Source organism: Callithrix jacchus, chromosome 16 (assembly GCF_049354715.1).
Source record: "Callithrix jacchus isolate 240 chromosome 16, calJac240_pri, whole genome shotgun sequence".
Lineage (NCBI taxonomy): Eukaryota > Metazoa > Chordata > Mammalia > Primates > Cebidae > Callithrix > Callithrix jacchus.
In genome coordinates this window covers 21,684,848-21,712,736 of record NC_133517.1, presented here as the reverse complement: position 1 = coordinate 21,712,736, position 27,889 = coordinate 21,684,848, and the positions used below count along the sequence as shown (strand labels likewise).

The 27,889-nt window shown below is 36.4% G+C and overlaps 1 protein-coding gene across 5 annotated transcripts in view; it reads left to right on the top strand.

Annotated features, from left to right (window-relative positions):
- The window catches only part of PDE7A (phosphodiesterase 7A), a 137,760-nt gene that overhangs the window by 24,957 nt on the left and 84,914 nt on the right, over positions 1 to 27,889 (top strand). Inside the window, exon 1 of one of the 5 annotated variants that reach the window (XM_078352527.1) lies at positions 23,451 to 23,660. The exons of the other annotated variants lie outside the window; for them this stretch is intronic. Within the exon in view, the coding sequence (XP_078208653.1) occupies positions 23,540 to 23,660 (121 nt within the window). The 5' untranslated portion in view covers positions 23,451 to 23,539. Of the gene's footprint in view, positions 1 to 23,450; positions 23,661 to 27,889 lie in introns of those variants that run through there. 5 annotated transcript variants of the gene reach the window in all.

The window sequence follows — 27,889 nt, the reverse complement described above, 5'->3', positions numbered from 1 at the left end:
CTTTTCTGTAAATAACTTATTCCAAAGTTAATAGTTTTAAAAATCAAATGGAAATTCTGGAGTTGAAGAATACAATATCTGAAGTTAAAAATTCATGAGAGGGGCTCATAGCAGATTCGAGAAGACAAGAAAATGAATCCATGAATTTGACAACAGACCAACAGAAATTATTCAATCTTGAAAACAGAAAAAGGACAGAAGAAAATTGAACAGAGCCTCAGAAATCTGTGAAAAACATTAAGTGTGTAACATGTGTAATGAGAATCCAAAAAGGAGAAAGGGTCAGAAAAATGACCTTTTGGACAACTTCCCATATTTGATGTAAAACATTACACATCCATAAGGTCGGTGAATGTGACTAGGATTAATACAAAGTGATCCATGCCTAGACATAGTCAAACTTCTGAAAGACAAAAAGAGTATCTTGAAAGCAGTAAGAGAAAATCAACTCACTACACAGGGAAGCATCCGCATGACTAAGGGCTGCTTTCTCATCAGTATTGGTTGGAGGTCCAAGGCAGTGGGGCGACATATTCAAAGTGCTGGAAGAAGAAAGCTGTCTGTGAAGAAGTCCATATTTAGCAAAACTAACCTTCAAAAATGAAGGTGAAATAAATACATTCCTACACAAAGAATTTGTAGCTATCAGACCTACCTTATAAGAAATACTAAAAGATTAAGTTCTTTAGGTTGACAGGAAATGACACCAGATGGAAACTCGAATCCACAGGAAGAAATGAAGAGCACTGGAAATGTCAATATGTAGGTTAATATAGAAGACTATAAATATATTTTTTTCTCATCTCTTTAAAAAGCATTGAATTCTATCTTTAAAAAAAAACAAATTTAGTATCTAACATTCACCTGCGTGTTCGTCCTAGTTTGTAAGCAAATTGCTTTCACCTCTTTGCCTTTTTGATTTATAGAATAGACTGTGATAATGATTCTCAAATTTTTTTTTTCAGGATCCCTTTCCACTTTTATTATTCTGAACACTCCAAAGAGCTCTTGTTTATATCGGTTTTATATGCTGATATTTATTCTATTAGAAATTAAAACTGAGAAAAGAGCTAAATACTATTCATTTACAAGAAATACCAATTACATGTTAACATAAATAATGTGTTTTAAATGAAAAAATATATTTTCCCAAGTGGAATAGGAGAGTGGCTTTACATTTTCAAATTTCATTAAGGTCTACCTTCATAGAAGACAGCTGGAGTTCACTTTAGGCTTTGCATTGAATTTGTTGCCGTGTGTTGCTTTGGCTGAAGTATGTGAAGAAAATTTGGCCTCACTCAGATGTTAGTTGGAGGTATATTTTAGAAGCCTTTTCATATAATGGTGAATGTTCTATGATATGACACTAAAACTCAACAAATGGTAGTTTTGTAAAAGTTAGTTACAACGTGGGATCTGAAACCATGTCAGTGAATTTTTTTGTACTGTTAAATTGAAATCCATTATTCTGTCAATGGATCTTTTAACAACGTGTAATTCTATTTCTTGGACTCTTTGAAAAGATATTGGTCCCTCCGGTAGCACACTTTGAGAAATGACTGTTCTTTTCATTTTTAACATTTATTGGAATTTTAGTATAAAATGAACACATCTCTCTTTTTTCACAGGAAGGGTTTTAGAACATTTAAAATTGCTTCAGTGAGTGTAGGTATTTTTTGTGTCATGATTAGGAGTTAGTTTTTCTTATCTTTTGCCTGTTTCTTAAATCTCAAATTTTATTTCACAACTTGGTAATCAGAGACCAGATCCTATCTCTAAGGTATAATGAGGTAAACAAAGGTTTTCTGTCTGAAGTAATTAGATTTGAAAAAAACTGCCAGGGTTATTGAGTCTTGCATCAAGTGTTGTATAAGAATGTAATGTAAATGGTTTAGCCTAATTAGTATTTGAGATTTCTAAGTTTAATGCCTCTTATAAGTTAGGGCTTAAATTCCTAAAAGCTGGGATCATAGATTATCATTACTATGTATTTAATTTCAAACCTAGTTATATCATCAACATCACCATTACAGTAAATACATTATTATAAATATTATTGTTAATGTTGTATTATTACCTTTTTGTGGGAAAATAAAGTTTTTTTTTGAGATGGAGTCTCACTCTCTTGCCCAGGCCAAAGTGCAGTGGTGCAAGCTCAATCTCAGCTCACTGCAACCTCTGCCTCCTGGTTGAAGCAATTCTTCTGCCTCAGCCTCCCAAGTAGCTGGGGTTGCAGGTGCCTGCCACCACACCCAGCTAAGTTTTGCGTTTAGTAGAGACAGAGTTTCACCATGTTGGCCAGGCTGGTCTTGAACTCCTGACCTCAAGTGATCCATCCTCCTCAGCCTCCCAAAAGTACTGGCATGAGCCACTGTACCTGGCCAAAATTAAATAATTTAGAATGATATAAAATATACTTAAAGGAAACCTCTTCTTAGCAGTTCCCCAGAGTTAAGCAATGTTTATAGTTTCCTGAATGTTTTTTTCTGAACATTTGTCCACATATAAAGGTAGATATTTTCATATGTATTGTATGTGTATATATATGTATTGTAGATACATATATATGAAAGTCCGCTTTAAGCAAATAGAATCATACTACATATTATTCTGTAAATATGAACTTCTTTATATCAGTATAGTATATGGGCCATTTCATTTAATCACCTGCTTAGCATCTGTGTTACTACATTGATTATGTAAACAAATGTCTTCACTCAAATATTGCCCCTGACCAGTTATTAACAATTTAAGAGAATAAAAACAGTTGCAAACTGAAATTGCTCATCTCGCAAAATATGCACGTGTTTATGAAGTTCGTGAGTGTGATATTCAAGAACTCAAAGCTATTGACATACTGACAACTGAAAATTATCAAGGTTTTTGATGTGCTAGATGCTGTAATCAGGAAGCCTGATTTGACACTACCAGATGATTAAAGACAGGACCTTAGGAAAATGAATGGAACCCTTCAGAATTTTTTCAGAAATAGCTTTGTAATTGTCCCATAAGAGAAAAACATGATGGATATATAATAGTGCTATTATACTTTGTCAAAAAGATTGAAAAATAAAGTCAGTGCTTGATTCATTCTTTTAGTCTAAGAATTTGTGTAGTGGAAATTGTAACTTAAATTTTGTCAAATGTAAAATAATTTAAACTTGTATAATTTTGTCTTACTTTTCAAGTCAAAATTTGAAAATCAACTATCATTTTCAGTATTTACAATTACATTTTGGTTCCTGGTCTAAGAAGATTTACTAAATGGTCTTTTCCCAGTACATACCAATCATCTTTGAAAAACTAGGATTTCATGACTTTCATTCTGTGAATAGACTGTAATTTAATCAGCCTAATCTACTAATCAAGATACTTAGGCTGTTAACAGTTTTTCGGTTGTTGGGTTTCTTTTCTTTTTTTTTTAATGGGACTTTCAAACAGTGCTGCAGTAAATATCCTGCGTATATATTTTTACATTCCTATGCTAATATATCTGTGACATACATTTCTAGAAGTGGTAGAACTTGAGTCAGAAGGTATGAGCATTTACAACTTTGATATCTCTGAAAGGGTTATGCCAACTTAGATTTTCACTACAAAACTGTATGTACATTTTCACAGTGCCTACCCTGTCTAAATCTTTTCCTTTTCTTGAATTAGCACAGTGAGTTCAAATGGTGAGGGATATGGCGTTACCCAAATCTGTTTAGTTCCTGAGCAAGGGTAGGGACAGTCCAGATAATGAGGGTTCATTTGAACCTATTCTAATGTGTTTGGTTCCTGAGTTGACTTAGTGAGCCTTTGAATAATATGGGTATCTGTCGTTTCTTTCTCATTACCATCTCCATACCTTTACTGGCAGTGAGGTATTAGCAGTCCTTTTAATCCTTGCCAGTGTGATAGGTTAAGATAGAAAGGTATCATCTTAGGTTTGTTTTGCTTCTATTTAAAGTAATGCTATGCATGTTTTTATGTTAATAGCATTTGTATTTTTCAGAAATATGTATCTGGTCATTATCTTGTTGTAAGAGTAGTATTATAAGGAAAATAAGATTTTATTACAATATTACCAGTATTTTATCTAATCTCTTGTCTTTTGACTTTTTATGGTAGTTTTTTGTGTGTGGTGATTTTATTTAATGAAATGTGTCTTTTTTTTTTTTCCTTTTAAGGCTTCTGGTACTATATCCTGCTCAGATATTCTTTTCTGCTTCAAGATAGTACTTTCATTGTTGTGTTCTCATACAGTTCTTTTACATTATTCTTTATGATTCTGCTTCCACAGTTTGTTTCTCATATTTTGATCTTTGCTTCATCTGGAATTTAACAAGCCGAAATTTAGCCTTTCCTCCTCTACTTACTAGCCAGTTTCCCCTCAATCATTTATTAAATACTGCTTCTTTTCTCCATTTATTTGAAACACCACCTCTGTCACATGTGAAAGTCTTGCATGTATTTTGGTCTGTTCCTGGACTTTTATTTTTTACTATTTTTTTTTTTTTCAAACAGTATCTCGCTCTGTCACCCAGGCTGGAGTACGGTGGTGTATTCTTGGCTCACTGCAACCTCCACCTCCTGAGTTCAAATGATTCTCCCACCTCAGACTCCTGAGTAGCTGGGACCACAGGCGTACACCACTCACCTGGCTAATTTTTTGTATATTATGTAGAGATGGGGTTTTGGCATGTTGCCCAAGCTGGTGTCAAACTCTGGGCCAAGCTATCCACCTTCCTTGGCCTCCCAAGGTGCTGGGATTATAGGCGTGAGCCACCGCACCTGGCCTGGACTTTCTATTCTTTTCCGTTGATCTGTCTATTCCTGTTTCAGTATCAAACCATTTAATAACTTAATAATTTATATTTGATAGGACTATTTTTCTCTTTTCCTCCTCGATCTTGCACGTATTTTTGTTATTCTAGAAGAATCTGTCATTTGTCAAAAATGCCTTTATTCTCTCTACACACCTAGTATTTTTACTGGAATTGTTTGCATTTGTAGTTTTGGGGTTAATTGGCATTATTAGACCATGTGAGAATTAAAAGGATGAATCCAAATAAAGTGCTTAGAGCAGTGTCTGGCATAAATAGTCAAAGGAGAATAGCTGCTGTGCTGGGTATTCCTTTTGCTCATTCAAATATGTTTTCTACTCTTCATCTTGCTCTCTGTGGAAAGAGGCTAACCTCTGTGGAGTGCAGCTCGTGCCATCTGGCTTCTGGTTGGGTTGGCCAATGGGAGGCCTAGCAGGAGATGGGTGGGTGGGAAGAGAGAGAGTTTAGGGTACATTCCCAGCTTCTACCCCTGGAGGGCTGTGTTTGTTTACCTAAGGTCACACGTCTTGTCTTCTCTCCCACAATGACAGTCTTCACTAGGGTCCAGTAGTAACAGCTTCCCACTATTGCTAGCCCCTGGGTGCTGCACCCTGGCCAGATCTCAGTAAACAGCCCCTTTATGAAGTTCTCTTCACTTAGCTCCTTGAGTTTGTCAATCAGTTTTCTGCTGGGAACCTGACTGGTAAAGTTGCTCTCATCTTCCTTCACTTTTTTCTCCACTTGCTCCTCCTGTTCATTTTAACTACCAGCATTGAATGTTCCTGTTCTAGTCTTCTCTATCCTTCAATAGAGATTAAAATTTTCTTCATAGAGGCCTTTACAATATTTGTTGTTTATACCCAGATTTACTTTTATTTCATTGCAGATATAAATGAAATATTTTCCTTCATTTTGTTTTCTACCTAATTGGTTGTATGTAGGCAAACTATTAATTTTTGAATTAATTTTGTAAGTCAGTTGTATACTGTTTATTGTTTCTAAGAGTTTTTCAGTCCCTTTTCTTGTCTATTTCACAATCACCTGCAAATAAATATTGGGAAATATTTATTTGGGAATGATTGTTTCTTCAAATATGTTTGAATATTAGGAGTTTTTATATGGGAGTGGTTATTCACATGATTTTGGGTCATTGGTTGAGATACTCTAAGTTTTTTACCTTTGATCTAATAGAGTAAATTACCTTAACAGATATCCTAATATTAATTTATCCTTAAAAATCTAGGATGATTCTTACTTGGTTAAAATATATTGTTCTTGTAAAACAAAAATATATATATTATTCTATCCATGATTCTACTTTCTAATACTTTATGTAGGGCTTTTGCAGCAATATTTCTTATTGAAATCAATCTATAGCTTTCTTGGCTTTTCTAGTGTCGTGTTGTGGTAGTGCTAGTCTGTTGGCATCATCCTTGGATTTTTTTTGAGGTAAATTAAAAAGAGTAAAGCAGTAAATAAAATATTTTTTTAAAACTTTTTTTTGGATACAGAGATCTTCAAAGCACTGAGAAAATTAACCTGTTACCAGAGAAACTGGCATCATAAATTTCCTAATGATAAAGTTGTTTTTTTATTGTATCAAAATGAAAATACAGTTGCTGTAAGACTTAAAATGTTTATGTAATGAAGCAGTGAATATAATACCATCTTCCGTCTGATAGTCTTCATATATTTTATCTCATCCCGTGACGAGGAGTGGGTGTTATTAGCTCCATTTAATAAATGAGATTTAGATTCAGAGAGATTGCTCCTTGCCAGAGGTCACATGGCTATCAAGGTTAAGCTCTAGAACTAGAAACCTAATCTTCTCACTCTTGGTCCAGTGCTACTTCACTTTACCATATCCTCTTTAGGAATAGAGGTAAAGGCAGTTTCGTGAATCAGATCACATTATTTCCAAAGCAATTATGTGTGAAGACTTTAGCGTTTTTCTTTAATAATGCATATTGTAAGTCAATTTACGACCACATTTTCTTGAAGTAGAGAATGAGTTTATAATTTTGTGTTACAGATATCAACAAAGAATCACCCAGTTAAAGAGCTAGTGCTACCTTCCTACCTGCAAGGGATTGTATACGTTCTTCCTAGATACAAATGGAAGGAAAAAAAGTGTTGTGTTGTGTTTGTGGACAAAAATTACATTTTACATTTCTTCCTTTTGAAAATATGAATTTATTTATTCTTAATAAGTTAATACATGTTCATTAAATCAAGGGAAAGAACGGGCAAAAATATAATCATTTGTATTGTTACTACCCAGAGATAACATTGTGAACATATTGGTGTTTAGCTCAGTAATCCTGCTATCTGTTCTTTGAAATATATTCTTTTTCCTACTGTGTGTAATGTTTCATAATTTGTTTTTTTAAAAAAACTTATAATGTCAGTAGTTTTTCATATTATGAAATATTCTTTTATAGAAATACTGGAGACTTTTTTTTTCTAATAAGGTCTTATTGGAAACCCAGATTTTTATTTTAATAACTTATTTATTATTGTTATTAACTTGATTGTGGGAATTAAAAGGTAGATTTGATGAAAGGAAAATTTTGAAATAGAGTTATATCCAGTGGTGTGCTGGTAAAAGTGTAGCAACTGGATCTCGTAAAGAAAAATGGTGCTTACCAATTTCTGCTTATTTTAACTACTAGCGCTGAATGCTCCTATTCCAGTCTTCTCTGTCCTTCAGTAGAGACTAGTATACATCCTCTTATTGTGGCTGATTCGAAGTTGTCAATACAGTAGCACTGAATGGCCTGGGGAAGACATGTACAGAATTGGCTCTCGTGAACTAATGTGTGCCAGCTCCAGCATGCCACTCATTGTATCAGCCAGAATTTCTTTAGCAGCAAGTAACAAAAAACTTGTTCCAAATTCTTTTACCTAATAAGATTTACCTAGAAGATCCAGAGTTAGTTGGCTCCAGATATGGTGAATTCAGCAGCTCAGGATCATTGTCACTTATCCATGTTTGGTCTCTTTTGCTATTAATATCATATACTGTGTTAGTAGAATAAAAAACAAAAGCCATGTTCTCATCTCAGTAGATGCAGGAAAAGCATTTAACAGAATCCAACACTGTTTTATGATAAAACCCTCAGAAAACCAGGAATAGAAGGGAACTTCCTCAGCCTGATAAAGGGCACCTATAAGAAACCCACAGCAAATGTTGGGCTTAATGGTAAAGACTGGATGCTTTCCTTGTAAGACCAGGAACAAGGTAAAGATGTTTGTTTGTGTTGCTTGTAATTTAGCATTGAACTAGAGGTTCTAGCCAGATCACTTAGGCAAGAAAAAGAAATAAAAAACATCCAGATTAGAAAGGAAAAAGTAAAACTAGTCATAGGTGACATGATTATCTATATAGAAAATACTAAGGAATCTACTTAAGAATTTTTAACACTAATAAATGAGTTTAACAAAGTTGCAGGATACAAGATCAACATACAAAAATCAGTTGTATTTCTGTACCCTTGAAATGAACAACCTGAAAATGAAGTGGAAACAACTCAATTTTTAATAGCACGCAAAAGCATAAAATACTTAGGAATAAATTTAGCAAAGGGAGTACAAAATATATTGTCTGAAAACTACAAAACAGTGTTGAAAGAAATTAAAGATCTAAATAAATGGAAGAATATCCCATGTTCATGGATTGGAAAACTTAATATTGTTAAGATGGCAGTACTCCTCAAACTGTAGATTCAATATAGTCCCTTTCAGAATCCCAGCTGATTGCTACAGAAATTGACATAGTGATTTGAAAAAGTATATGGAATTTCAAAGGACCCAAAATAATACAAACAATCTAGAAACAAAGAACAATGAAGGACTCACACTTCCTGATGTCAGAACTTAGTACAGAGCAACAGTAATCAAGACAGTGGGGTGCTGGAACTGGCATAAGTTTCAGTACATAGATCACGGGAATAGAATTGAGAGTAGAAAAATAAACTACTTCGTCTGTGGTCAGCTAATTTTTGACAAGGGTACGAAGGCCATCCAGTGGGGGAAAGAAGAGCCTTTTCAACAAATTGTGCTAAAACAACTGGATAGCCACATGGAAAAGGAATTAATTTCTGACACGTGCTCCAACTTGGATGAAGGCCAGTGCAGAGCCCAAACTTTGTGAATCAGTAACATGTATATGAAACAGTCACATATATGCAGAGAGGTGCCAAGGGACAGCCTAATTTAAGATTCATATAAACACATTTATCTGGCAACATAAGTTAATATTTTGGTAGGAGTCCCAACTTAAGACTCTAAAGTGTTTGAATATGTGCATTTTAAAGAAATAATTTGCATGCCATAAAATTCACCCTTTTAAATGTACGATTCAGTGGTTTTTAGTTTATTCGCAAAGTTGTGCAACCTTTACTCTAATTGCAGAGCTTTTTCATCACCTCAAAAAGAAACTCTGTACCCCATTAGCACTCCCCACTCCCTCCTCCCATGGTAACTAATAATCTTTCTGTCTCTATGAATTTACAAATTTAATATGTACATTGTGCTTTTTTTTTAACTACAAATTTAAAATAGTGTCAAAAAATTAAATTCTAATCACTTGGGTGATAGTTTGAACATTTATGTTCTGTAGCACTTATGTAAATATTTCATATTTCTATTTTTATAATCGGTCATTCCTTATTGGATATTTAGAGTGTTTATAGTTTTTCACTATTATAAACAGTGCTGTAATGAAAATCTTTGTTGCTAAATCTTCATGCTCATCCAGAATTGTTTTCTTAAGATTAATTCCTAGAAGTAGTATATAACTAGTTACAGTGTTAAGTGCAGTTTTAAGTCTTTGATAAACATGGCCAAATTACCTTCCAGAAATTTGCACCAATTTTTGCTCAGTGATGTAAGAAAGACTCATAAGTTTTAAAGTATAATAATACCGTAAGTGACTGTTCTTTGGCGGACAGGTCTATGCAAACCTACCCCCAAAGTTTGAGAGAGCTGAGGAAGGCCAACATCTCCAGTTTCTCAGAAAGAAGCATTTAATAGGTACTTGAGAACAGAAGCCATGCCTGTGTTCAGGCAGCAGCAAGACAAGAGGGTGGATCCCATTATCCCCTAAACCAGGGCTATACACCACAGGGAAGGGGGGTGTACGTGTTTCAGAAGGAATGTTTAGGACAGCTGAAGAATGATAACTTGAAAGTTGTTTTGACCTAAGGGCGAGATTGACTGTAAGTCTGTGCTGTTACACAGAAAAACAAAAGATAAACTGGAAATCTTAGAGGCCTTCCCAGAACAGGTTAATCAGAAGTCAGCATGGTAGATAGCATCCAAGATGGAGTTGCTTTAGCCTCTACAGCACCAAATTTTATTTTCTTTATATAGGGTGGTCTCTGCTTCCCAATTAAATGTTTACTTGACTATTTCTGAAAATTGTTTTTTGCCCAATACTTCAGAAAGTTTTCAGTAACATGAGTCATAATTTTAAAATCAAATATACTAGAAACATTACCTCAAATAAGCAAAGCTACTGTGGTACCAGTTTGTATCCCAGGTTCTAAATAAGGTGCTCTTTAAATATCTATTAGTCATCAGCTGTAAACTGCTTGTAGTATATCCAACTGATTCTTAACTGTTCATAGAATGAATTAAAACTTTAAGCTTTGGCAGGGCACAGTGGCTTATACCCAGCACTTTGAGAGGTTGAGGCAGGAGGATTTCTTGAGTCCAGGAGTTCTAGACCAGCCTGGGCAACATAGGGAGATTCCATCTCTACAAAAAAAAAAATTTTTTTTAATGAGCTGGGCATGGTGGCACACACCTGTCGCCTCAGCTACTAGAGAGGCTGAGAGGCAGGAGGATCACTTGAGCCTAGGAGGTCAAGACTGCAGTCAGCCTTGATCATACTACTGTACTCCAACTTGGGCAAGAGAGCAAGACCCCATCTCAAAACAAAACAAAACTTGGCTGGGCTCAGTGGCTCATGCCTGTAATTCCAGCACTGTGGGAGGCCAAGGCAGGCAGATCACTTGAGGTCAGGAGTTTGAAACCAGCCTGGACAACATGGTGAAACCCTGTGTCTACTAGGTGGGAGTGGTGGCAGGAGACTAGCTTGAACCCAGAAGTTAGAGGTTGCAGTGATCTGAGTCTGCTTCACTGCACCCCAGCCTGGGTGATAGAGGGAGACTCTTGTCTGCATAAAAAAAACAGCAACAAAATGAAACTTTCAGCTCTCTCAAATTAGTTACTTTGGGGTTTTTTTTAATTGCATTTTAGGTTTTGGGGTACATGTGAAGAACATGCAAGATTGTTGCATAGGTACACACATGGCAGTGTGATTTGCTGCCTTCCTCCCCATCACCTATATCTGGCATCTCTCACCATGCTATCTCTCCCCAACTCCCCACCCCCTGCTGTCCCTCCCCTATGTCCCCCCGACAGACCCCATGATGTGATGCTCCCCTCCCTGTGTCCATGTGTTCTCATTGTTCAACACCCGCCTATGAGTGAGAACATGTGGTGTTTGATTTTCTGTTCTTGTGTCAGTTTGCTGAGAATGATGATTTCCAGGTTCATCCACGTCCCTACAAAGGACACGAACTCATCGTTTTTGATGGCTGCATAGTATTCCATAGTGTATATTTGCCACATTTTCCCTCTCCAGTCTGTCATTGATGGGCCTTTGGGTTGGTTCCAGGTCTTTGCTATTGTAAACAGTGCTGCAGTGAACATTCGTGTACATGTGCCCTTATAGTAGAACAATTTATAATCCTTTGGAAATATACCCAGTAATGGGATTGCTGGGTCAAATGGAATTTCTATTTCTAAGGCCTTGAGGAGTCGCCACACTGTCTTCCACAATGGTTGAACTAATTTACACTCCCACCAACAGTGTAAAAGTGTTCCTATTTCTCCACATCCTCTCCAGCATCTGTTGTCTCCAGATTTTTTAATGATCACCATTCTAACTGGCGTGAGATGGTATCTCAATGTAGTTTTGATTTGCATTTCTCTGACCTGTGATGATGAGCATTTTTTCATATGTTTTTTGGCCTCATGTATGTCTTCTTTTGTAAAGTGTCTGTTCATATCCTTTGCCCACTTCTGAATGGGCTTGTTTTTTCTTGTAAATGTGTTTTAGTTCTTTGTAAATTCTGGGTATCAACCCTTTGTCAGATGGGTAGATTGCAAAAATTTTTTTCCCATTCTGTTGGTTGCCGATTCACTCTAATGACTGTTTGTTTTGCTGTGCAGAAGCTCTTTAGTTTAATTAGATCCCATTTGTCTATTTTGGCTTTTGTTGCCAATGCTTTTGGTGTTTTGGTCATGAAGTCCTTGCCTATGCCTATGTCCTGAATGGTTTTGCCTAGATTTTCTTCTAGGGTTTTTATGGTGTTAGGTCTTATGTTTAAGTCTTTAATCCATCAGGAGTTAATTTTAGTGTAAGGTGTCAGGAAGGGGTCCAGTTTCTGCTTTCTGCACAAGACTAGGCAGTTTTCCCAACACCATTTATTAAACTGGGAATCCTTTCCCCATTGCTTGTTTTTGTCAGGTTTGTCAAAGATCAGATGGTTGTAGATGTGTGGTGTTGCCTCCAAGGCCTCTGTTTTGTTCCATTGGTCTATATGTGTTTTGGTACCAGTACCATGCTGTTTTGATTACTGTAGCCTTGTAGTAGTTTGAAGTCTGGTAGTGTGATGCCTCCTGCTTTTTTCTTTTTTCTTAGAATTGACTTGGCTATGCAGGCTTTTGGTTCCATATGAAGTTTAAGGTGGTTTTTTCCAGTTCTCTTAAGAAGGTCATTGGTAGCTTGATGGGGATAGCATTGAATCTGTAAATTACTTTGGGCAGTATGGCCATTTTCACAATATTGATTCTTCCTAACCATGAGCATGGAATGTTTCTCCATCTGTTTGTGTCCTCTCTTATTTTGTTGAGTAGTGGTTTCTGTGGGGTTTTTAAAGCTTCTCCAGTAAATCTTGAAATAAGCAATTCTGATGTCCAAATACGACTGAATTTCACTTTTCTCTTTGTACCTACTTGTTAGAGATGTTAAAGTTGACACGACTTTCTTGGGAGGGAGGGAATTCATTCTAAAATGAGGAAATAAATTGGGTAAAAGTGTGGCAGTGGTAATGCACAAGCCATGTTCAGGAAATCATGAATAATTATTTGGCTGAAATTAGGTTAGGTATAAGGTGAAAAGTGAAATATTAGAATTAAGTTTGTGCCACGAGAGATACTTTAAAAATGATATTCTGTCTTTGTTATACAAAATATCATGCTGTTGGCTAGAGAAGGATGTGTGGTAAAGTGCTGGTGTATGTAATTTGATAAGAGTTAAATATTGTGTGTTCTTTGTTGTGTCTTCTTTTAAACCTTGGTCATATAGATTTTTATTATATTAGTTTGAATTATATCAGCATATTAAAAGAAATATGTTGGTATACTGAATGATGCATATTTTTTCTAGAATGTGCATGTATGTGAGTAGGGGAGGTGCGGGGAGGGATGTATGCCTATACACACACTTTGCGTCTGCTGGTTTGTTCTTCCAGTCTTATCTTCTGTCCTACGTTCCCAACTGCTGGTGACAAATCCCAAGAGAATTTGGTAATTTACAGGAGCTTCATGAATTCATGTATATTTCAAATAGTAAACTTAAAAAAAAAAAACTCTTACCTATATACAAGCATATTTTAAATATAAATGCTGTTGTGATCAATTAAATCCATTTAAACATAAATTCACAATAATATTGTGTTATTTTGTGCTTTTCTCAGTCAGTGGATACCAGAAGAAGAGGGCCTATCATGTGGGTATGTGTAAGCTATTTTTCCATTAAAAGGAACTTGAACCTATGCTGGCCATGTCTTGTCTCCCAAAAGTAAATTTGTGATTTAGACTCTGAAACACTTGGGGAAATTTCTGACTGGTTTAACATTTTTAAATGCATGCCTAATTATTGATGCAGACGTTGACTACCATGAGTGCTGGCTAGCCAAAACTTGAAAAGGGGAGCACTGTGGTCAAACTTCTACTTGATAATGAATCTTCAGTTTACTTCTTTTTAAAATACCATGTCTGTCTCTTGCTGTAACTTAGAGAAGCTGGTCATTTAAATGGGAGCAAAGGGAACAAGGTTGAGTAATGCCTGCTCTTTAGAGAGGCAGAAATCATTTTAAAGAATTGAGTCAAGTCCTTGATATACCTGAATGTATTATCAAAGCACTATGTATTAGGCTATTCTTGCTTTGCTACAAAGAAATAACCTGAGACGGGGTAATTTATAAAGAAAAGAGGTTTAGACCAGGCGCAGTAGCTCATACCTGTAATCCCAGAACTTTGGGAGGATGAGGTCAGTGGATCACCTGGGGTCAGGAGTTTGAGACAAGCTTGGCCAACACATCAAAACCCGGTCTCTACTAAAAATACAAAAAAAAAAAAAAAAAATTAGCCGGGCATGGTGGTGGGTGCCTGTAATCGCAGCTATTTGGGAGGCTGAGGCAGGAGAATCACTTGAACCCAGGAGGCAGAGGTTGCAGTGAGCAAAGATCACACCATTGCACTCCATCCTGGGGGCAAGAGTGAAACTCTGTCTCAAAAAAAAAAAAAAAAGAAAAGAAAAGAGGTTTAATTGGCTTACGGTTCTGCAGGCTTTATAGGAGACCTGGTGCTGGCATCTGTTTGGCTTCTGCTGAAGCCTCGGGGAGCTTTCAATCATGGCAGAGGGCAAAGGGAGAACAGGCACATCCTCTGGTAAAAGCAGGGGCAAGTGAGAGAGAGAATGTGGGTGGGAAAGGGAAAGTGCCACACACTTTTTTTAAAAAAATTAAGTTCTGGGTTACATGTACAGAATGTGCAGGTTTATTACGTAGGTATACATGTGCTATGATGGTTTGCTGCACTGCCACACACTTTTAAACGACCAGATGAGTGAACTCAGAACACTCACTTATCATCAAGGGGATGGTCTAGGCCATTCATCAGGGATCCACCCCCATGATCCAAACACCTCCCACCAGGCTCCACCTCAGATACTGGGGATTGCATCTCAACATGAGATCAGGTAGGGGCAAATACCCAAACTATATCATACTAGTTAAAGAGAGATGATTTTTAAGGTTTACAAATTTTAGTTGATGACTTTTTTTGGACTTGGGAGAGAACTGGATAAAAACACCTTGATTATCTTCCTGGATTATCTTTATGAATATCATCACTATCTATTTTAATCCTATAACAACTGTGTCCAGGTACTTTTTCATTATCCTGGTGGAGAAAACTGAGGTTTAGAATATAAGTTGTATCAAGACTCTATAGTTAGGAAGAATAAACACTGGATTTGAACCAGTGATCAGATGACCAAAGGCAGTGCTCCCCTGGTCCAATTTTAAGAACATATTTGTTTGCATGAATTTCAGACTAGAGAGAATTCCTAACTTTAATGAATTCTGTGAAATTTTTTTTCCTTTGCATTGTTTTTATTGTGGTAAAATATGCCTAACATAAAACTTTCCATTTTAATGAGTTAGAAGTGCACAATATGGGTAGCATTAAGTACATTCACAATGTTGTTCAATGATCACCATTATCCATTTCCTCAACTTTTTTTTTATCATCCCAAACAGAAATTCTGTAACCCTTAAACAATAACTTGATATTCCCTGCTCTCCCCAGCCTCTGGTAACCTCTGTTCTACTTTCAGTGTCTGTGAACAAAGTATTTTTTTAATGAGAAAGTTTTGATGTCAGATGATATGGCTTAACTTTTAAATTTCTTTGTAGAGTGTTGATTATAAATGAATTTCTTTTGAACAAGAAGTACCATGTATTTCAATGCAAATTAAGTTATTTTTGCTTTCTTAATTCTTTGTCTCTTCTATTTTAAACAAAGTGTTATAATTACATATGCTAAATACAGAAGGCTTCGTGTTCCCTTACTTTATTAAATGTAAACAAATGGTGTTAAGAGAAAATAGCTTTTTCTGAATCTTACTAAACTGCTTTTTATACATTGTTCTAGTTAGAGTTCCTTAAGTTGCATTACAGTTAGTCTTAATTGCCTTTGCAATTAAGTTCATCAAAATGGGTAACAAATGCAAGAGATGACTATCTTTTTGCCAACCTGCATAAATTTGTATCATGTTCTCCTAACTGATGGTTATCAAATTGCACATGATTTAACTCAAGCTATATATTATTTCTATTGATTGATTTATTTTTGACTCAAGCTGTTCTTTTAAAATGAGTGTTGAATGTAATAATTATTGCCCATTGTACTCCATCAGGAAGAGTTACTGGGAGGTGCTCCATACTTTGGCCAGATCCTGGGCGTTGTTTTTGTTCCATTGACCCATAAGGTTGTGAAAATCCTAAAACTCAGGTTCACCCACTTTAATTTGACACTGAGGTGAAAGCCAGCTTCAGTGCTTTGCTTGTTGCATTCCTGGTTTTACTGTTTTTGCCAGATTACTTATTTTCCTAACTGCTCATGGATTCATTTCAGTTATTTTCAATATTTTCCAGCATTTTTAGTTGTTTTCAGTGGTAGAGTTGGGTCTCTAAACTAGCCCATTGTTGGAAATGGAAGTATTCTTAGAGACTTTGCAAAACAGATTCATTCACTCCACCCAGTAAATAATAATAATCAGAACACAGATTTTGTTTTGGTTAGTGTCTTTTTTATTTTTATTTTTTGTAGAGTTTGGAGGTCTCACTATGTTGCTCAGGCTGGAGTGGAGTCACTAGTCAAACATGCGATCAGACCACTACAGCCTGAATTTCTGGACCCAAGTGCTCCTCCTGCCTCAGCCTCCCAAGTATCTGGGTCATAAGGGGTGCAGGACTGTACCTGATTCTGCCACCCTGTATTTTTGACTGCTAAGTCAGTGTCTGTTCCGTGTCTGTTTTAGACTTGAATGAAAGAATTTTTGATGTTAGCTGCAGTAGCTTGCTTTCATCTTCTGAAGGTACCAAAGGTGCAGGTTGTGGAATGGAGGGGGTTTGAACCTAATGTTCTTTTTCTAGCCTAGTACTGGAATAAACTTTGAAAGTCCTAAAAGGAGATTCTGTTTGATGTTTGTTGAGCGAGGGCCTTCTTGTTACTTTCTTTTTATATTGTATTCAAAGTGGCTTCTTTCTGTTTTTAACCTTACTGAGGTGTGAGAGGGAGAGGAATGTTATTGGTATGTATGTGTGTGAGAGAGAATGTTATAGAACCAAACTGGGGCCCACTCACCTGGCACAGTAAAACCAAATACCCACAGGGAGGAACACAGCAGTAGGTGTTTACTGCAGAGGGCTAAGTAGGGAGGACCGGCAGCTGAATGCTTAAATCCTCACCTCCTGGGTAGCTTGCAGGCAAGGATTTTTAAATGCACGGTAAGTTTCAGGAAAGCAAAAGCTACAGGCAAAAATCATACATCAATACAGGGAGGTAACATGTTGGTTTAAGTTTAAAAGGTTGAGATATCTTGAAGCAGGGGCTTACATGTTGTAGGTAGATTCAAAGATCTTCCAGTTTGCCATTAGTTAAGGAAGAGAAGCTTTGTTTAAAAATTTAAGGTCAGTAGAAAAAATGTTAACTGACTAGGGGGTGTGACTTTCTCCAAGTGCTACAGAAAGAAACTTAGAATAAAAAGTGAGTTATAAAGTTTAGTTTTCACTTTCCCCTTACCTGGACTCCAAGTGTCAGTGGATCTGTTAGGTGAACGTCCTCAGTGGGGTTTGAGCCTCTGAAAGACAGTTCAGGGACATATGTTCAGATGTTATTTTTAGTTTCTGTAGGGAAAGCAAACATCTCTGGAGCTTTAACTTCCTTGGCTGTTGTTTTAGACTACTATTACCTTCTTGTTTAACAAGTTAAGTAGTTACCTCTGGGGCTAGCTAGATGCCTGGAATTTCCCTCGAAGGAACTTAAGGGTTTTCCTTTGCAAGTCTGTAAAAAACGGAGTCTAAGGACTCACTGCTCTGTTTCAAAACACAGCTGTCTTCTGGAGGCTGCTCTTTAGTTTGAATAGTTACCATTTGTAGGTTTTTAGCCTTTGGCGCTCCCAGTCCTTTTCTGTCTGTGAGGTTTCTGTTTTAGCCATTTTCTCTTCTCTCCTCGGGTAATCCTACTTACCAGTCTTGATTGGTAGAGGATTACTCAAGTTCCTCTCTCCAGCCCAGCTCTCTTTCCAAGCCTTGAGACCCATGCCCAGCCAAGAGTGAACATTTCCACTTTGTTGTCCTTCACGTCCGGGCTCTTAACCTCTCCTGAAACCGTAAAGCCAATCAACCTCTTAAATCTTAATCACATTTCTCTATTCTCCTGTCTACTACCCTGGTCTAGACCATCTTCTCTTCTGGATTAAGGCAGTAACTTTCTTACAGATCTCCGTAAAGACCGAAGTCTTCCACTGTGTTAATCCGTTCCACTCTGGGACCCAGAGTATTTTCTTTTAAATGCAGTTTGTTTATTAATCTCCTAGATGAAACCTCTTGGTGACTTTCTTTTGTCTTTGCATGCAATTCAGACTCCTTGTTACAGTTGACAGTTTTGATTACTTCTCTGGTCTTAACTCTCATCCCTCCCAATTTAACTTTGAATTCTATTAATAATTATGTTAAATTTCCTGTGGGAGTGGAGGGTGGGATGGATTTTGCTCCTCTTTATGAAATTCAATTTTTTGAGGGATAATATACACACTGTTTGATTAACCTTAATAAGCAGGTACACTCATGCAGCTAGTACTCCAATCAAGATATTGTACTCTTTAGGCACTCCAAAAAGTTCTTTTGAGGCCCTTTGCCATGGGTTCCCCCCAGCTTCTGCCCCAGGTAACCACTGATCTGACTTCTAGCACTATTGATTAGTTTTGCCTGTTTAGAACTTCACATAAATGAAATCATAGAGTATACTTCCCCCCACCCCGCCTTTTTTCACTTAGCTCAGTATTTTTGATATGTGTTTATATCATTGCATGTATCAGTAGTTTGCCCCATCTTATTGCCGAGTCGTATTCTCTTGTGTGGATATGCCACAATTTACTTATCTATTATCAATTGATGAATGCTTATGTTGTTATCAGCTTTGACTTTTAGGAATAAAACTGGTATGAACATTTGTGTTCAAGTTATTTTTCAGGTACACATTTGCATTAGCATGAGCATTCTATTGCTCCATATCCTTGTCAACACGAGATATTGTTAGTTTTCAATTTTAGCCATTCTTGTGGATGTGTAATAGTATCTTGTACAGTAGTTTGCATTTTTCTGATGAGTAAACACGTTAAGCATCTTTTCATATAGGCTATTTGTATGTCTTCTATTATGACTTACCTGTTTAAATCTTTAGCTTGTATTTTTAAATTGGGGTATTTGTCTTATTAAGTTATTTGTCTTATTAAGTTTTAAATATGGCCTGGTGCAGTGGCTCACACCTGTAATCTCAGCATTTTGGAAGGCCAAGGCAGGTGGATCACCTGAGATCTGGTGTTCGAGACCAGCCTGGCCAACATAGTGAAACCCCATCTCTATTAAAAATACAAAAATTAGCTGGGCATGGTGGTGCATGCCTGTAGTCCCAGCTACTTGGGAGGCCGAGGCAGGAGAATTGCTTGAACCTGGGAAGTGGAGGTTGCAGTGAGCCACAATTACACCACTGTACTCTGGCCTGGGCAACAGAGTGAGACTCCTTCTAAAAAACAAACAAACAAAAAATGCACACACGCGCACACACACACACACACACACACCCCATATGTGTACGTGAGACTCCTAAAAAATGAACAAAAAATACACACACACACACACATATACACACACACATCTATATGTGTATATTATGTATTTCTGGATACATATTCTTCTTTTCTGCCTTTTTGATAACAAGTTCTTTATCAGACTTACGTATTACAGATATTGAGTCTGTGCCTTTTTATACCTTAACACTGTGTTTTGAAGAACAGAGATTTTTAGTTTTAGTGAAATCCAGTTAACACATTTTTCTCTTTTGTGATTAGTGTTCTTGTGTCTAGAAATCTTGACTTAACCCTAGATTATGGATATATTCTCATACAGTTTCTTAGAAATTTTATTATTTTAGTCCTTATGTTTAAATATAAAATTCATTTTTAATTTTTTGTATGCCATAGATTGAGTGTCGAGATTCATTTAAAACATATTTATATAGTTTTTCCAGTGTCATTTATTGAAAAGACTATACTTTCCTCTGAATTACTTTGGTGCTTTTGTTCAGCATCAAATTTCTGAAAAAAAAAAAAAAAAAGAAAGTCTGCTGGGATTTGAGGCTGCATTAAATTTATGGAACAATTTAGGGAAAATTGACAATATTGAGTCTTCCAAAATTGACAGTTTTGAGTCTACCAATCCATAAACACATGTATTAGTTTCCCAGGGCTGTTAAAACAAAGCATCCAAGCCTTAGTGGCTTGAAACAACAGAAATTATCTGTCTGACATTTCTGGAGGCTGGAAGTCTGAAATCAAGGTGTCAGCAAGGCCTTGCTCCCAGGAGGCAGTTGCCTCTTCTAGCTCCTTTTTAGTGGTTGCTAACAAACCTTGGTGTTATTTGGCTGACAGATAAATCACTCCAGTCTTTGCCTCTGTCTTCACATGGCCTTCTCTCCTGTGTGTTTCTGTATCTGTGTCCAAATTTCCCTGTTCTTAGAACGATACCAGTCATTAGATTTAGAGCCCACACTAACCCAGTATGCCCTCATCTTAACTTGATTACATTTGCAAAACCCTGTTTCCAAGTGAAGTCACATTTATAGGCCCCCCTGGGGTTAGGGCTTTGACCTATCTTTTGGGGAGACACAATTCAACTCCATACTATGTTTTATAGTTTTCATTGTATGGATCATGCACATATCCTATTAAATTTATCCTTAAGTACTTTATGTTTGTGGTTATGATTGCAAGTGGTATTTTTAAATTTTCATTTTCCAATCATATTTTACTAATATATAGAAAGTTTATTTTTTTATATCGACCTTGTATCTATTGACTGTATTAAGTTGTATTAGTTCTAGTAGCTCTTTTGTAGTATCTCTAGGATATTCTATGTAGGCAGTCATGTCTGCACAAAAGACAGTTTTTTCTTCTTTCTCGATTTATATGCCTGATGCTTTTTCTTTTTTGGTCTTAATGTATTTAATGGCTCTGACTTGCAGTACCATGTTGAAGTGGTAGAGCAAACATCCTTGCTTTGCTTGTGATCTTAGGGCAAAAGCATTGTTAAGTACAGTGATGGCTATGGCGTTTTTTTTTTTTGGACGGAGTCTCACTTCATCACCAGGCTGGAGTGCAGTGGTGCCATCTTGGCTCACTACAACCTCTAACTCCCTAGTTGAAGTGATTCTCCTGCCTCAGCCTCCCAAGTAGCTGGGATTACAGGCACATGCCACTATATCCAGCTAATTTTTGTATTTTTAGTAGAGACAGGGTTTCACTATGTTAGTCAGGATGGTCTCTGTCTTCTGACCTTGTGATCCTCAGCCTCCCAAAGTGCTGGGATTACAGGCATGAGCCACTGCGCCTGGCCAGATTTTTTTTTTAATAACTGTCCTTTATAGGTGAAGAAGTTTTCTTTTCTTCTTAGTTTATTAAGATTGTTTATCATAAATGACTATTGAATTTCAAATGCATTTTTCTTATCAATTCAACTGACTGTATTTTTCTTTCTTAATTCTATTAATGTTGAATTACATTTATTGTTTCTTTGAGTGCTAAATCAATTTTAGATACCTAGGATAATCTCCACTTCTCATAACTTATTTCCTTTTTATATGTTAATGAATTTGATTTATTAATATTTTCTTAATATTGTTTCATCTGAGTTTATAGGGGATATTGGTCTATGGTTTTATGGTTTTATTTTCTTGTAATGTCATTGTCAGCATTTGGTATCCATTGATTTTCAGCATTTGATTGCTATGTATCTAGGTATAGTTTTCTTTGTGGTTTTTTATGTTTGGAGTTCATTTCAACTGCTTTGACATGGATTGATAGTTGTTATCAAATGAGAAAAATACTTGGTCTTATTGCTTCAAAGTATGTTTGCTACCTTTTATGTTCCTTTTGGGAGTCTAGTTACTCTACATGAGATAACTTGATGTTGTCCAGCAGGCTCATGGGGTTCAGATTCTTTTTATTGTTGTTGTTTTTGTTTTGTTCTGTTTTTTTCTCTCTGTGTGCATCAGGTTAGGTCATTTCTATTAATCTTTTCTTATATTGTATTTTGTTTGCTTTTAAGCCCAAATGTGAATTTCTTAGTATAGAAACTGTATTTTTCAGTTATAGATGATCCATTTTTTAAGTTTTTTTCATTGTGTACATGTTTTCTTTTGAATCTTTGGACTTATTTACAGTAACATTTAAGAAGTATTTGTTTACCAATTCTATTATCTTAATCATTTAGGGGTTTGTTTTTATTGAACCCTCCCCTCCACCTCAATTTTGAGATCACATTTTCTTATTTTTTCTCCTAATTTGTAATTTTTGATATATCATCCTTTAAAGAATATTATGTTTTGATCTGGTAGGCAATTTATTGATTTGTAAATCCACCTGATCCCTTTAGACTTACTCTAGGTTTTGTTAGTGTTTCCAGTACAACTTTCTACACTGATAGACTGGTTTTGCCCTCCTCCTAAGGTATAGCATTTCTGGAATCTCTATGGAATGTCCCAGGTATTCTGTGAGGTCTCTTCTCTGTGGTTGAGATTCTGAACTCTCCTAGTTGTTGTTCCCCTGATAATTATTTTTCTGGCCTTATGGAGTCTCATCCTATACAAACCCAGCTGAGTATTCAGCCAGAGATTCAAGAGGACCCACCCTCAGACTACTGGAGCTCATTGTCCACACTGCTTCCTCCTCTCTGGCATTCAGCCCTACAAATTCTAGGTACCTCAGCCTCCCTGAGCTGCAGTCTCTGTCTCCTTAGTTTTGTGAGACAGCTGTACTCTGCAAGATTGCTCTGTTTCACTTTCTGGTTTGGCGACTGCCTATAGGAAGGAGCCTGGGCAATGTTAGGGCTTACCTTGGTTTTTATCCTTCTCTCAGGAATCAAAGTCCTGCAGTACTTGCTAACATCTGAAAACAATTTTTCACATATTTCATTTTGAAAGCTTTTTAGTTGTTTATGTAATAGGAGAGCTAGTCGAGTACCAGTTACCTTATAATTTATTGAACCTTGTTTATATTTTTAATTGTCCAAGATTTAGCTCACCTCTGATAATTTGTACATACTGCTTTTTTGCCTCAGGCTCTTTTCCCCACTGCCTATACCTGACAAGCTCTTATTCATCATTTTTAAGGATGAGATTACATTGTCACATTTTTCCTCATAGTCTTCCTTGATGTTACCAAATCCTGGGTTAATCGTCATACTTGATACTCATAGCACTCTGCATTTACGTGTAATTGTAATTACTTGTTATTCTGGTTGTGTGTAGCCCCCATAAAAAGCTAAGCTGTGTGAGGGCAAGAACTGTGTCTCATTCACATTATTTCCCTTGTGCTTAACACAGTGAAGATTTCAATCTGTGTGTGTGTGTCTCTCCCTTTTGCAGTGTTGTATGTGGACATGAAATTGTACTATTCAAAGTGGCCCGAGTATACTAAAGAAAATTTTCAGACTTTCACTCTGGTTTGGAGAAGGAGGCAATTATAGACAGTTACCATCTTTATTCAGAAGTCTTACTTATTTCTGTTTTGTTTTGTTTAGTTTTTTGAAATGGAGTCTTGCTCTGTCTCCAGGCTGGACTACAGTGGTATGATTTCAGCTCACCACAACTTCCGCCTCCCAGGTTCAAGTGATTCTTCGGCCTCAGCCTCCCAGGTAGCTGGGACTACAGGTGCGCACCACCATACCCAGCTAATTTTTGTATTTTTAGTAGAGACGGGGTTTCACCTTGTTAGCCAGGCTGGTCTTGAACTCTCGACCTCGTGATCTGTCCACGTTGGCCTCCCAAAGTGCTGAGATTACGGGCATGAGCCACTGTGCCCAGCCCCAGAAGTCTTCTTTTTAAATTTGTCCTATTTCTGCTAAGATTGGTATTTTTTCCTTTAATGTCTATGTTATAACTATTTAAATATTTATATTTGCCTACAAGTATTGGTCAGTTTATAATGTTACTTATAGGTGAAGTTTTTTTCTCTTCACCTACAAAGTCTCATTTAAAAAAGTATCTTTCAGGATAAACACTGTAACCCCTTAGTTGCCATAGTAGTTTTGAGGAAGTTAATGTGGCTTAATCTCATGTGGGGTGTGGTGGTGGGTGCACTGTCCCATTGAGGAGCTTTTGATAACAGTAGCTTTCTTAGAAATACTTCTTTCATTATTAAATTGAGGAAGATACATTTATGTTGTACTAATCTTATTTATCTTTTGTGTATGGAAAAAGAATGTTTCCATTTTTCATTTATTAAGAGTTGTAAGTGAGAGCATTTTAAGATTACTAGTACCGGCTGGGTTGCTGTGGCTCACACCTATAATCCCAGCACTTTGGAAGGCTGAGACTGACTGATCACAAGGTCAGGAGTTCGAGACCAGCCTGACCAACATTGTGAAACCCTGTCTCTACTAAAAATACAAAAAAAAAAAAAAATTAACTTGGTGTGGTGGCATGTGCCTATAATCCCAGCAACTCAGGAGCCTGAGGCAGGAGAATCACTTGAGCTTGGGAGGCAGAGGTTGCAGTGAGCCGAGATCACACAACTGCACTCCAGCCTGGGCCACAGAGTGAGACTCTGTCTCAAAAAAAAAAAAGAGTTTAAGAGATTACTAGTACAAAAATTTGTCATGATTTGGTCCAAGTTTGCCTTAAGTTTAAACTAAAATTAAAAGTCTTGGCCTATAAGCACTTATAAGCTGTCAGTTATACTACTGTAGAGCCTTAGAATTGGCAGAGACCTTGAAAGTCATTTGTTCTAGCTTACCCCTCAAGCTCCTGGACAGAGGCCTGTTTGAGGCAGATCCTTATATGATTCTAATTGTAGAAAGCTGTAAGAAACTGTAGAAAGTTCTTAGAAAGTTAACAGTCAAATTCTGTTTTTAACAAACTTGCGCCCACTGGTCCTACTTCTGCCTTATGTAATTTCCCAGAATAAAGCTAAACTTCTTAGGTTATCTTATGTTACAGCAGTTTAACACCTATTCTGTTCTTCTTTTTGTTTCTTTGCCTATAGCTTCAGTTGTCAAAGTATTCCTTATTTTGTATCCCTGTCGACATTAAAATACGTCATGTAAGCATGTATCGTCCACAGTGGTATTCAGAACTGAATTCATTCTTCTTACGGGGCCTGTATTGAGGTAGTGGAGCATCCTTGATTTGGAAACATACCTGCCCCCATTGTCTCCTAAGATTGTCTTCACTTATGAGCTCTCATTAATTTATAATTTAAACATCTTAGCTTTTTTTAATTAAAAAAGACTTTTAAAACATTTTCATTGTTTTACAGGTATGCAGTTTATTTTGTATCAAAATGCAGACAATTCTTTTTTAAAATTTTTGTAATTCACCATATTGTTAATACCTTTAATTTTTAAAAATTTTTGTAATTCAGCCTGTTGATATACCCTTTGTGTTTTATATGCAGATTTGATACATGTTTTTCTGGTCTTCATGCCAGTAAATAAACTGTGGAACAAGACACGATCCAGTGCAGAGTCCTGTTAGTTATCTTAGAACCATAACACTAGTTTGAAGAATTGGGTGGGAGGGTATTTCCACCCAAATGCTTTATCTCTGAGTATGTTTGTTCAGCTAGAAGTGTTCCTAATTGTAGCATGGAGCTCTGTTTGGTTCTTAAGAATGCCACCAGAGACTTTTCCAAGTGCTTTTAGTATCATAAGATGATGTTTTCTGGACCCAAATGCTTGAATTATTGGTAAAGTGTCAAAGTGTTTTTTTAACTTCTCTATTCTAGGAGGAATCATTTCCATGCCATTTTCATCAAATATTGGGAGACTACATGACAAAAAATTCAGAGCTCTAAGTCAGTACTATAGAAAGGTCTTAATTGAATGGCAAAACTCCCACAGTATCATAGCTTTTAAATACTTTCTTATTAGTCATGGAAGCTTTTTTCTTAGTTTTATGTCACTTAAAATTCATATCATTTTAAGAATAATAAGCCTTGGTTTTTAGTAAAAGAAATAAACCAAAACCTTACTCTGATTTATTACTCGTTATTAAAGTGACTGGGATTCAAAACGATGAGAGCACAGTGGAGGGTTTTTACTATAGTGTTCACATTTTTTTCTGCCATAAATTTGGTTATAGTTCTCTACAGACACTACATTTGTATAAAGAACTCTGTGATACTCTATTTCTGTCGATGGGATTCCAAAATTATAGACACTGATGTCAATGCAGATGAGGTTAGCCTAATTTGGGCAAGAGAGGGACATGCCGAGTCTCTATATGGATAGCTGAAGGCTATTGCCAAGATTGACAGGTGTCCTGTGAGTGGCAGAGAGCCCCGGGGACAAAATTTTCTCTTGGTTTACTTCTCTAAGAAACAATGAACAAAGTCATATTTTTTTTCTATTGATCACACTCAAAATAGTGAGGTCTGCTTTTAACTCAATTTCTGATAATAGCCTTATAAACTCCAGAAAGGTAGAAAGGCTTGTACTTTCCTCTTAAAGTATCAAATTCTGTTTTTGAAAGTTTAGGTGTATCCTATGCATTAATTCTTCTAGAATAGTCACCTGATTTATTGTTACTTTGCCATGTTTTACAAAGGATTTGAGACAACTACAAAAACAGTTAATGTAAAAGAATACATTTGTTATTAGTGTAAGAGAGGTAACTTCATGGAATAATAAACTACATGATTCAACTCAGGAAAAATAAACTTTTAGAATTATCTGAATTATAAGCATATTTATTGTAAAAGAGATTTCATACTAATTTGAAACAGCATTTGTTTTTATTTCATCTTATTGACATTTTATTAAAATTTAATTATAAATCACCAAGATAAGTAGTACTAAATAGATCTCAAAATAAAAAGTTTTACAGCCATTAGGTTGAGACATTGAGAAAGTTGAGATTACTACTTTAAGAAAAACTGTAACCTGAGATTTGTGTAAGATTTGAGTGATGTAAACGTGTCATTTGCAATGAAGGCTTTATGACTTTAGGCATAAACTCAATAGCTGTTTCTGTTCATTAATAATAGGAAATGTTCTGATCTTGGAGTATTGTGTCTTGATTATTTCTGTATTACTATGTCAGACATTAATAGAAATTAGGAAGTGGATGCTGAGGGAACCATTTTAGTGAGCCAACCTATTAACTAGCATGAGAAATGAAAGCCAAGAGCCCAGTCCTGCTGAAGATCAAAGAATGTTTCTTAGTGCACTTGTAAACACAGTGCAAGTTCCTGTCATGGACCTTTGTGATTGCAGTTAGGTCTAGAGTTAAGGTGAAGCTAGAGTGGTCAGGGCATTTTCATTTCTAGGTTTCAAATAGAGTAGAATTTAATTCTGATTTAGCTAAAATTTGTTGAGAGTCCACTACAAGCTAACTATTTGTTTATAGATACCACTTACCTCCCATGAAGGGGAGGAAAATAAGGCACAGAGAAATGGTGATTTGCTCATGGCACTAAAGCTGGGAAATAAATCTAGGCTGTCAACTTCAAGCCCAGTAGAGTTTTGAGATGGTAGAAATAATCTAGATAGAAATTCATTTCAGTGAGATGACTTTTAGAACTGCCTTTCTTACTGCCTCTTTTTAAATCTTCATCTCAGTTATGATTCTTTAAGTAGTGTACCAAAAATAGCCATCTTGTATTTGCTTTTCAAAACTTGACTCTTTTTGAGCAGTTGATAGGAAGAGAATGTGAAGGAGGAGAGGGTAGCATCCCTGGGCCAAGCATCTAAGCAGTAGGCTGATTTGAAGTGTATAGCCCAGGCCAGAGGGGCAGAGAATGACCTCCAAGCCCAAGGCCCAGGCCGCAGCCTCTTACAGGTGACCGCTAGCGTTTCCCTTGAGCATTGGCCTAAGATACATTCTGCTGCTCTGTCCCATGCCTAGACATCCTTCAAGTTTGGTTACTAGAACCTTACTGG